At 36.2% G+C, this 12,226-nt stretch overlaps 2 protein-coding genes across 2 annotated transcripts; one reads left to right on the forward strand and one right to left on the reverse strand.

The window, feature by feature from the left end:
* Positions 1–632: 632 nt before the first annotated feature.
* itk (IL2 inducible T cell kinase) lies at positions 633–7,586 on the reverse strand. Its single transcript, XM_079631863.1, has 17 exons — positions 7,283–7,586; positions 7,022–7,126; positions 6,745–6,826; positions 6,506–6,628; positions 6,320–6,351; positions 5,699–5,850; positions 4,793–4,855; positions 4,623–4,677; positions 4,031–4,110; positions 3,768–3,913; positions 3,490–3,561; positions 2,809–2,977; positions 2,485–2,701; positions 2,327–2,391; positions 2,134–2,252; positions 1,833–1,990; positions 633–1,433 (listed from the first exon to the last, which is right to left on the reverse strand). The coding sequence occupies exons 1-17, from the start codon at positions 7,418–7,420 to the stop codon at positions 1,365–1,367; spliced, it is 1,845 nt and encodes a 614-aa protein (XP_079487989.1). The 5' UTR covers positions 7,421–7,586; the 3' UTR covers positions 633–1,364.
* A 2,577-nt stretch (positions 7,587–10,163) lies between these two features.
* Positions 10,164–11,674, forward strand: med7 (mediator complex subunit 7). The gene is made up of 2 exons (XM_079629839.1): positions 10,164–10,381; positions 10,733–11,674. The coding sequence occupies exon 2, from the start codon at positions 10,742–10,744 to the stop codon at positions 11,468–11,470; it is 729 nt and encodes a 242-aa protein (XP_079485965.1). The 5' UTR covers positions 10,164–10,381; positions 10,733–10,741; the 3' UTR covers positions 11,471–11,674.
* Positions 11,675–12,226: the final 552 nt, after the last annotated feature.

Genomic DNA, 12,226 nt, shown 5'->3' on the forward strand with positions numbered 1-12,226 from the left:
TAATATAGAAATATACTAAGGTAATACTAATACTGATTTAAAAAAAAAAAAAACAGGCAATATATTCCTTCTGGAATTGAGGGTCAAAATCAATTGTAAATAAATAAATGTAACAGTATAGTAATAATATAAACTTCTTATTAATAGTAAATATCATTAGTAATATTTTCCAAATCATATTTAAGACATCTTTTTATAATATTCTTTTTTTTCACATTATAAATTGGGGTCTTTATACAAGAAACTAGATGCTTTTCAATTTTATGATTGGGGTTCCTCGCGGTCTGTGGCATCTAAAATATTGAAAACCCTTGCTCTGTGGTAAAGTATACATTTGGCCCAGGGAACAGTAAGTCTTGTGAAGTGACAGTCTTTTATGATTGCATTTCTGTTTCATTGAGAGAAAAAAATGTTTCACTCTTGAAGCACATTAAATAAATATGCACTCATTTGATGCCTAGGGCCCCAGGCTGCATTACAGTGAACATTGGCATGCTGGAGTGTTTCTATCCAGTGCTGTTGTCACAGTAACCAGTGAAGGCATTTGTGGCACTATGGACCAATCAGGAGGAACAGCAGGTCTGCACCGTGCTCATGCGTGTATGCCAATTATAATAAACAGTCTGTAGACTTGAATAGCAAAGTAGTTTTAATATAATCAAACTTCATGAACAATTAAGTTTAAATAGCGTATTACTAACTTTTACATAATTTAGGAAATTATTCGTTTATTGTGCGCAAAACCTTATGCAAACCTTATCCAAGGAAGGCACCACTGACTGAATCAGTACGAAGATGATTGAATATGCAACGGCAACATACTTATAAGCAACATATTTATTGGTGAATGAAAAAAACATGGCTCATGTGTGCCTCCTAAGGGACAGAATTGTGTTTGCAGAAGTCATGCATGTATATAAACACAGGAAATATACAATTCAGTTACATAATGTGAAGTAAATGATGAAAAAAAGTGAAAAAATAAATAAAATTTACAAATAAATACAATATATGATTTGTACAATATACAGTATTTTCATTTACAGCTAATTTCCATATAACAACAGTTCATAATCTGTCAAGCTGTCGAGCATATTTTAAGTTATTAATTATTTAAATGTTGGTCTTTTTCTCACACAAAGAACTCCCAAAATATAGCTCGCAATTCATATGGACCATATATGGTCCTTTTATAGTGCCCTTTCCCCTATCGGGTCAATATGATTGACGAAAGATTCTTGAAAATTAACCTTTTTATATCTACATTTTTTTTTATATACAGGTTTGAAATTAAACAAGAGTGGTTAAAATCACAAAATGTAAATTTTTGAGTGAACTTTCAGGTTAATTCAAAAGGAAATGTATCAAGGTTCTTGCTCGAGGCAGGCCAGTTCATGCAGGAGCAGAGCAAACGACGGTCGATCCTCAGGTTTCTGTTGAACAAACATTGTTGTGTTTATGTTGCCGTGGCAATAATGATAGTAACGAGACTCATAGACAAATAGCTGAATAAACAGATTAGGACACAGAAATTACACCAACAGCGAATTACACGAGCAACAAAAGAAACACATAAGAAGGTTTACATTAAATGAGTGTAAACATACCCTATAATACACATTTTAAAACTGTGAAAGAAAAAAATGTTAAAGCAAAACGGGAACATGACTAACTTCCACAGAGGGCCCTATTCACGAGAACAGGATTTCTCAGTAAAACAACCTTTATGGGGCGTGACTTTATATTTTATTCATATTTAAATCCTTCAAGGATAGTTTGTTGAGATCATTTGCTATACTGGGAAGCTTGAATGCTGTTTGCGGTGAACTCACCTCTTTCCAGCTCCACTGCATTAACTCGTACACACTCTGTGGACAGACGCGGGGTCTCAGGAGCCGTAGTCTTGCATTTAGGGCCTCCACTACCTCTGCATTAGTACGGTTATCATAGGGCACACGTCCCTCACTGTACACCTCCCACATGAGCACACCTGCAAAGGGAACGTCAGTGCATATTTAGTTAACCTAAAATATGAGGATAGAGGCGAGTAATTCATTTAAAATCGGACTTTTGCAACTACCAGATTTATTTTCTTCTGATTAATATTGTCTAAGTGGATCAATGTGGACTCACCAAATGACCACACATCTGATTTGCTGCTGTACTTCCCGAATTTGATCACCTCTGGAGATGACCACCTGACTGGAAATTTGGACCCATGAGAACTGGTGTATTGGTCATCTAGGACAAACCTGCCGATACAGGAATGTTCCATTACACTGAGTAGTGACATGGATCTCTGAAATATTGAGGCACCGCTACTCACCTTGTCATTCCAAAATCTGCTATCTTCACCACATTATCGTCAGAAACCAAACAGTTTCTTGCAGCCTGTTAAAAAAAGCAAGATTTTGGAACAAATGCACAAAAGTTAGTCTCAATAAAGGAAGAAATTGACTCATTAAACATTCTGTTTCCACCTACCAAGTCTCTGTGGATGAAGTTGGAGCTCTCCAGGTAGGCCATCCCCTCACTTACATCCAAACACATCTCCAGCAGGACCTCCTGGGAAAGACAGCCTTTTTTGCCACGTAAGAAGTCTGTTAGGCAGCCATTCTCCATGAATTCAAATACCAGATAGATGGGTGAGCGCTGAGTGACCACACCACACAACTTGACCAGCTTCTCGTGGCACAGTTTCCTGTGAAGGGAGTCAATGAGGGAGCAATGAATTCATGACATTTTCTCACGGTATACGCTTTGTATCCATAGTCATGTAATTTGAAACATACAGCATGAGTTACTCACATCATAACTTTTGCTTCCTCTTTAAATTCTTCCTCTGACATGAAACCCTCACGGAGAGTCTTAACTGCCACCTGACGGTCATGCCAGCTTCCCTTCAAGACCAAACCAAACTGCCCGCTCCCCAGTTCCTCCCTTAATATCAGTTCATCAGGGTGAATCTCCCATTTATCTGTAAAAGAGAAAGGCTTACATAAATATAAACACACACTACAGTTCAAAAGTTTGGGGTCAGAAACATGTTTTTGAAAGACGTCTCTTATGCTCACCAAGGCTACATTCATTTTATTTGATCAAAAATATTAGTAATTTTGTGAAATATGAACACAGTTTAAACTGTCATAAATTTCCAGCATCATTTATCCAGTTTTCAGTGTCACATGATCCTTCAGAAATCATTCTTATATGCGGATTTTGTGCTCAAGAAACATTTCTTATTATCATCAATGTTGAAAACAGCAGAAACCATGCTACATAGTTTTTTCAGGATAGAAATGAATAGAACAGCATTTATTTGAAATAGAAATAGGTTTAAGATACTATAAATGTCTTTGCTGTCATTTTGATCAATTTAATGTGTCCTGCTGAATAAAAGTTAATTCTTTAAAAGTCTTACTGATATATGTTGTGCACTGTATTCTTATGAAATTTAACTAAAATTGTACTTGACAGCTGGAATTTTACCTGAAGACAAATCATTGATCCTTGAAGATGTTGGAACATTAGACACACAATGCCTCAATCTGGTTATTAAACCTGTCACAAAAACAAGCAGATTTTTTTCAGCTTAATGATAGAATTAACATTCAAATTAAGATCTAAAGCAACTTGCAGATTTGAGCCATTAAAGAGACATTAAAATGTTGCCTCTGACAGCAAGAGGTAGCTAATAGCGTATCACGTAATGGACACTATTCAACAGAAAGGCATCTAAGAGCAACTGAAGTTTTTTCTTCACTCACCTGCCGGATTGTGTTGGTGATAGCGGATGAGCTCCGGAATGGTCGAGAACAGGTATTTCTCAGCTAAGAAATACATGACCTTTTCACCTTCTTTCTGTACTTTGATCTGGTAGTGCTTAACTAGGGGATACTTCTCTCCATCAGACCTGCAGACCAGTGACATTCATCAAAAAACATGAAGATCAAATATTGATTGGACAAAAAAGTATTTTTTGGTGTGCAAGTGATTGTAACATTCACTGCATTGCAAAGTAAGTGTTTACCCCGAAACTCTGGAAAATATTGACACGGTGTATACACCTGCATGTTTAGAGTCACGAACAATGTAACCCCCGTCCTTGTTCTGTAAATGAAATGTATAATGTTAACCATAAATTCATATCCATGTAAATGCTGACCAATGTGAATGCCATAAACGAGAATGTTTTATTGTGACAAAGTGGTATAGATAAATGTGTTCATGTTGTACAAATGCTGTGGCATGCCATGGAGACAGTTTACACTATTACTGATAATAATTACATACATGAACTGTTTCAGTTCTGAGTCTGAATCTACTCTCATATTTAAAAGATAACAAATGAGTGTCATGACAGGAAACACAGCACAGCCACATTCTGGTTTAAGGGCTGTTTGAACTCTGCACGCTTTTTGCCTGCACCGTCTGCAGATGTTGCTCTTGCACGTTTGCAAAGAACCCCAACTTTCTGCAGTGCCCAAAAACTGTGAAAATTTACTGAAGTGATGTACAGATTTTGACTAAGTGTTTAACACAGTTAAAGCTTACTGTCATGTGACTTCATGGAACATTAACTGATTTTATAATAGTCATTTGACTGTTGTTGGTTGCCTTACCTCTCTCATGAGTAACTCTTCTGCCTCTGTCCGAGTTACGTCCTTATTGTACCATCTATCAAACCACAAAGCATTAATGTGTGTTTAATCAAGATTTGATTATGAACTGAAGACCTTTTAAAAAACAAAATGTACATAAAAAGTTATATTCTGTAACATACGGAACTTACTCAAATTTCTCAATGTTTGATTTTTTTTCAGCAATATATATGCACGGCACAGAGCCGACATTTCTGTAACAGGAAAGAAAAGAGCACACAAATCTTTACTTGTAGATGATTTAAAAGCCTGTTACATTTCCCTCCTTTCTTTTTTCACAATTCTGTTCTTCTTGACTGGATTTTTGGCAAATTTTAAAATGTAATTAGCTTTATATTAAAGGTGCTCTATAAATGTCTATTCTTGCCATTGTTTTAGTTAATAAACATATAACCTTGGCATTGACTGCATGAATAATACTTTTTTAATTTTTAGTTAATAAGTGATGACATTTAGAGTTTTATGAGTGTTTTGGGATCATGGCAACATCATGAGGTATTACTATAAAAAAACTAATTACACACAATTCTCCAGCAAGGACTCTTGTCATTATTTCATGCTAAATATTAAGGTTACTTATTCCTTTTCAAACGCAAAGAATGGTATTGGGGTCTTGTCACTTACAATATATACACTAGAACTAGAACAACATCTATCGATCTATCTATCTATCTATCTATCTATCTATCTATCTATCTATCTATCTATCTATCTATCTATCTATCTATCTATCTATCTATCTATCTATCTATCTATCTATCTATCTATCTATCTACCTATCTATCTATCTATCTATCTATCTATCTATCTATCTATCTCATGAGTTTTTGTGCCTGATATTCATGACGCCGAGTGTAAATGGTGTGGCATTTTGTTACATTTGGCAAATGTCAAACTTTTATTCATTTATATGTTTATGTAATGTCAAACTTCTGAATTCACAGGAGAGATTCTTTTATAAGGCATTATGCTAAATCTAACTAATGAGACTGCAAAAATTATTTTAGATATTTAATAATAATAAAATAATAATTTACCCGTCTTTGTCCCTCACAGTCCACCAGTTCGGTTCAGAACAGTTCACGATAAAATATTCTTCATCTTTATGTAGAGGCAGGTCTGTATTTTCTACAGGGCTGAAATTCCTCAAAGCCACAACAATCCTGTCCTCTGGATCTGAAGATCGTCGCTAGAGGATAAATACAGACAGCTCAATTGACATCATCTCATCCAAACACTGTCCTGATTATACTAAGCATTTCAACAGCGAAAGTAACATAAATATTTGAATAATCGCAAACGTTTAAAGCTAGTTAAAAATTTTTAAACCTAAAGATAAATAAAACATATTGGCCTGGTTTCACAGACAGTGCTTAGATTAAGCCAGGATTAGGCCGTAGGTGAATTAGGAAATTTAAAAAGATTTTATAAACGTGCCTTAAAAAAAACCTTACTGATGAGCATCTTGAGACAAAACAATGGCATTGACATATTTTAAGAAATGTCAGTGTAAGTTGCGTTCAGTTAAGACAGCTCAAATATGCATTTAAGTCTGGGACTAAAGTCAAGGCCTTGTCTGTGAAACTGGGCAATTAAGTCTAAAATACGCCATACAAGCATGAAAGTCAGAAACAGTAAACAGAGATTGAATGACAAACCATTGGATCTGGAGTTGGGGGAAGAGGTTTGGCTGTGGGAGGAAATGAAACAACTATGAAAACAATAGAAACGGACTCAGAGTCGTCGAACTCAATATTAAAATTCATATATGGTGGAATGACAATAAAGTGATTTGATTTCAAATGAGCAGCTGTTTTATGTGCAAAACGTAAATGAGCTTGCACCTCCATTGGGATAGTATTCACTGCATCCCGTCGCCAGCTTCTCTGCCTGATGACAACACCTCCATTTCCCTTCTCCCCAGAAGTCAGGATGGTACTTCAGAAACAAGTTGTTATTTTGCGTCACTTTAGAAGCGGAAGAAACAACATAAAATACAATGATAATGTACATTGACATGTGTTTAAATATTTCACTCTACAATGAAAACACTTGTGAATCACTTTCTGTAACAGCTGCTCACCTTCTTTCAGAGCGTTGACCCATTTTAACCTGCAGTCGTTGTCTGGAGCAAACACATACAGATAGTAGCTGTCATGGGCGATCTGTCAACAAACATTAACAAATGAATAAACAACAAAGCATTTAAGTAATGTAACAAAAATCAATGCAACAAGTTTATTTTAGACTTCTATGAAAAACACTAGACATACTAGACAGACAATATTTACAGGCACTGTCTGTATGAGCTGCTTCGCTCCGAGAAATACATAATAAGCAACACTCCACTTAATTCTCACCTGGAAAGGGTACTTGTAATCACAGGGAATGGGAACATCACTGCGTACAATCTCCACACACTTGATATGAGACAGTTCGATGCAGCCTTTTTGAGTTGGCTTTTTCTAAGGCGATATAAAAAGGAATGATAAGTTACTCTGTAGTCAGTTCATCACAGACATTGTTTTGAGTTATTTTTTTTAAGTGAAAAAGTTACTTTTATATTTAAAAATATTGACAGTAACAATAACGTCTCCAGAAAATGTGAATAGGCTACATACCCCAGGACGATGTTCAAAGTATGTCAGATCCTCTGTGTTTAACAAAAAAAGCCTCTCTTTGTAATTGCACGGTGAAGTTCTCCTCTTTTGCTGTGATTTCTTGTACAATGTTTCCTTTAAGATGACCCTTGGGTACATGGTGAAATTCGGATATTTAACTACAGCATGGAAGGTTGACTCATGGCGAATGATGTGTGCCAATCACACTTGTAGAGCTTATACTGATGTATAAAGTATAGGTTTCCGGAGTCAATATACTAGGTAAACCACTTCCTGACTGCACAAGTCAAACTCTCAAGCAATCACATGCATGCACACACACACACACACACACACACACACACACACACACACGCACACACACGCGCACACGCACACACGCACACTCACACACACACACACACATGCACACACACATGCGCACACGCACACACACACACACACACACACACACACACACACACACACACACACACACACACACACACACACACACACACACACAATGGAAATGGAGGATTTCACTTCAACATTTCTGCTTAATTCCCTCATGACAGTGGAAACAGAAGAAACATTAAAATGTTAAAAATTAGTGTTAATAATTTATGTTAACAGACATAATAGACATAAATTTGAAACTTAACATTACAGGTATGAGGTAGAAAATGATCTAACCACAAACATGAATAAGGAAACCACATCAGAGTGAAAATAAGAGTCATATAAAAAGTAACTTAATTACTGTACACATCTACTATGGATAAAACAAAGCGCAAAATGAAATGCGACTATTTGTTTTTTTTGTGTGTGTTTTTGTATGTGGGTTAAAACAGTTATTCAAATATATATATATATATTTATACAGCAGCTTTCTTTATAAAAAAAAATATTTAAAGGGGTGGTTGAGTATGATTTCACTTTTCTAACTTTAGTTAGTGTGAAATGTTGCAGTTTGAGCATTAACAACATCTGCAAAGTTACAACGCTCAAAGTTCAAAGCAAAGGAAGTTATTTGCTTTTAAAGAAAAGGACTACAACAAACGGCTGGTAGGGACTACACGACATTCCTACCGGGTTAGTGACATCACCAACCCTAAAATGTACATAAACCCCGCCCCCGGGAACACGCAGTCCATGTTGAGAAGAGGAAAAGTTGTTGTAGTCCAGTACATTTGTGAGTCAGCTCAAGCTTTAGCATCCATCTTTTCACATGCAATAGAAAGTCTCACAACAGTTCCTATACGAGCGATTTATAGATTACCATGACAGAAAATCCTAATTGAAGATAGTTAGCACTAACTCCACATTAGCAACATAAAATCATCAACTAACCATTCAGAGACGTCTTGTTGCTTCTACATGTTGTCACTTCTTCTTGAGTCTCTCCATCTTTGTCTGACTCTGTTTTAACATTAAAGGCAGAACAGTTTCTGTCATTTTAGTGTGTGTCTGTGTGAGGTAATCGCAGCTGCTAACACACACCAGCTCTTGAAACCCCACCCTCTGCAGCAGCTCATTTGCATTTAAAGGGCCAGACACAAAACGGTGCGTTTTTGCAAACCCTCAAAAAGTGATAACTGTAACATGCTATATAAAAATATATGGGAGGTATTTTATGCTAAAACTTCACACACACACACACACACACACACACACACACACACACACACACACACACACACACACACACACACACTCTGGGGACATCAGAGATTTATTTTTCATCTTGTGAAAATTCCATTTTACCACCCCTTTAATATTTTATATTCTTTTCCTTTTTCATTGACAAAACGTAGTTTTTTCCCCCTATATGATGCTGTGTTGCAAAATTTGCTGAATTCTTTGATTTCCATTTTTTTTAATCAATATAATTTTTTCTCAAAATAGTGAAGTTGTTCTATTATTTAATCCAACCTAAAAACTATTTCAATATCTAATAAACATTCCCCAAACATTTCAGTGTATAACATTTTATTTATTTATTTTTTAAACCTTTTATACAACATAATAATTAATAGGCTAAACAAGAAAAAAAAGTCAACAATAAAGGAGAAAACAAAGAATTAATAGAAAATACATGAAAAAAAAACACATAAAATAAGATACAATTTACAAATATCACTTTTATCAGATACTCACCTTCTATCAGAGCTTTGACCCATTTATTAACATTACGTGGCATCATGCACACCGAAGCCATTTGCACCGCACATGCCACTATAAGTTGTGGCACATCTGGTTTTAAATATCATATTATAATTTAAATATTATTGGCATAATGCGTCTAAAACTTGTGTTATGTGCCAGTGGATTGTGGCACATGAACGTGTAACTGAAGATTGCAGAAGACATATATTATGAGTTGATAGGCTAATTAAGACACAAAATCAAAGGGTGTGTGTGTGTGTGTGTGTGTCTGTGTGTGTGTGTTTTTGTAGCTGATGTTTATTAAGCATGCTTGATCAAATTAATTAAGAGATGAGTAGGAAGGATATGTCACTATTAAACAAACAAACTAACTAACTAGCTAAAAATAAGCAAAAAAGCATCATTTTGAAAACAATTATAAATAGATATTCTAATTTAGTCATTATATTTTTTATTAAATACTTTTTATTAAATGTCAGTTAAACATATTTATAAATGTTAAGAATTTTCAATGTAGTCAGTCAGTTTGTGGCACATCTGTTTCTGAGGGGGATGTGCCACTAAATGTTGTGTTTGCAACCAGTGGTGTGTGTGTTGTATCACAAAAACGGCCCATTAGAAAAAAATAACTCATAAAACTCATAAAACAAATTTGTCATGGGCCACTAACAAACATTATTAATTAATTGTATCGATTTCTCATATTAAACAGCCAAACTACGATGTCATTGAAGACGCTTTACTTTGGACACGCCCTACTCTGCTTTTGGCCAATGACACACCTCGTTGCTGCAGGGCTGTGTACCAATACAATCCATTTATGTTCAGACATGAAGAAAATAGAAGTCGAGAATCGAGACATGCAGGAGGACTTGACCGCTTTGCTTATGTTTACTGAAAATCTGTTTTCGTAGCCGATACTATTTTTGTTTAATAAAGCCAGCAGTTTCGGTATGTATTTTGTGTTGATTACTACAGTAACGAGTCCCGCTTTGCGATTATTTATATCACTTATTGGTGAACAGTAGCATTTAGCTTGTAAGCTTTTAGCTGTTTCTAAATAAGTATTATTGATAAAATGTTTATGGTTCCTTTTACTGCATTTCCGAAGCCCCCCAATATGTTCGTTTGACAGTAAATATGTTTAGGAGAGCAAATAATTTTTCAAAGCGAATTTTGTTTATAATAAATAATTGTTGTTTTGTAGATTGCATCCCAGAGAGACTACAATAAATAATAACACTATTGCTACTATACTATTTAATAAATAGATTTGATTGTTTTCCCCCTTTTCTCGACTAGATTTAAAAAATGGGGGAGCCACAGCAGGTCAGTGCTCTTCCACCGCCTCCAATGCAGTTCATCAAGGAGTACACGGATGACAACGTGCGAAAGGGACTGGCCCCCAAACCCCCTCCTCCTATTCGAGACAGTTACATGATGTTTGGCAATCATTTCCAATGCGATGACATAATTATTCGACCATTGGAGACCCAGGGCATCGAGCGCCTCCATCCTATGCAGTTTGACCACAAGAGAGAGCTGAAGAAACTAAATATGTCCATCCTAGTCAACTTTCTGGACCTTCTGGACATCCTCATCAAAAGCCCAGGCAGCATTAAGCGAGAGGAGAAGATGGAGGACTTGAAACTCCTGTTTGTCCACATGCATCACCTCATCAATGAGTACCGTCCTCACCAGGCCAGGGAGACGCTTCGGGTCATGATGGAGGTTCAGAAGAGACAGAGGTTGGAGACAGCTGAGCGTTTCCAGAAGCATCTGGAGCGGGTGGTGGAGATGATTCAAGGGTGTCTTGTTTCGCTGCCTGATGATTTGCCACAACCTAACAGCTCCAGCGCGGGTGAGGCTGGTGCCACGGGGTCAGCTGGACCCTCAAGACTGAAAACTGAGCCTATGGATGTAGATGTGACGGGTGTTAGCTGCATGGTTGCACAAACGGACAAGAATGTGTCTTGTAAGAAGGACAAAGTGTGGGACAAGGATGCTGCAATGTGCAGTATTATTGATGAGATGACTTGATCTGTCTAAGGAATGTATTGTGTTTTTATTGTTATTCAGGACATGCCTGTTCTTCAACTTTGTTACAAAACTCAACATAGGCAGACCACAAACAAACAGATACAGACATTTTTACTATTTAACACGTTGGTCTGCTCACACAGTCATTGAAGTAGAGCTGTTTGTGTAAAATAATAAAGATCTGGTCTTTTCATTTTCATATCACTCACTGCTTTTTTGTGTTGTTTCCACATAAATAAAACCGACTACAAGCATGAGTTCAAGCCATATTTCACAAATTGTATTTGGATGTAGATGTATATTCATGGAATGATAGTGATAAAGGAAAAAAGCCAGTTAAACTGCTGAGAAATAACCTGTTCTGCAGCCAGACAATGTTGTGTTATGTGATTTAGCCATTATCAGTGTCACATGTTTACATGATGCAGATTGGTTGGAGGAAATGCAAACTTATACAACCTTTACTGCACTTATGTAATCTTGTGTAAGTGCACTTTAGTCTAACAAGTGACGTAGATTTTAACCAAATAGATGTTTGTGTCATTGGTTGGTAATTACAATGCCTCTGTGTTTGCCGTGTCATCCTATTATGCTTCAAGTTTTTACTCACCAGCATGCCACTGAACATTATGTTCTACATACAGTCCATAAATACACAAACATGAATACAGCAAGTATACGAAGATTTATGTAGGGTTTGCGAAGGTAATGTCTATGTAGAAGTTGTAGACAATTTGAGATGAATATTTAAGAAAT

This window comes from Phoxinus phoxinus (assembly GCF_949152265.1).
Source record: "Phoxinus phoxinus genome assembly, chromosome: 12".
NCBI classification, from domain to species: domain Eukaryota; kingdom Metazoa; phylum Chordata; class Actinopteri; order Cypriniformes; family Leuciscidae; genus Phoxinus; species Phoxinus phoxinus.

Bases quoted from the DNA above. Each gene is read 5' to 3' on its own strand.
- med7 (XM_079629839.1), top strand. From the start codon at position 10,742: ATGGGGGAGCCACAGCAGGTCAGTGCTCTTCCACCGCCTCCAATGCAG.
- itk (XM_079631863.1), bottom strand. From the start codon at position 7,420: ATGTACCCAAGGGTCATCTTAAAGGAAACATTGTACAAGAAATCACAG. The intron at 4,856-5,698 runs GTAAATTATTAT...TTCCTGTTACAG, and splicing joins ACTGTGAGGGACAAAGACGG to AAATGTCGGCTCTGTGCCGT. The intron at 2,978-3,489 runs GTAAAATTCCAG...TCTCTTTTACAG, and splicing joins GATCAATGATTTGTCTTCAG to ATAAATGGGAGATTCACCCT.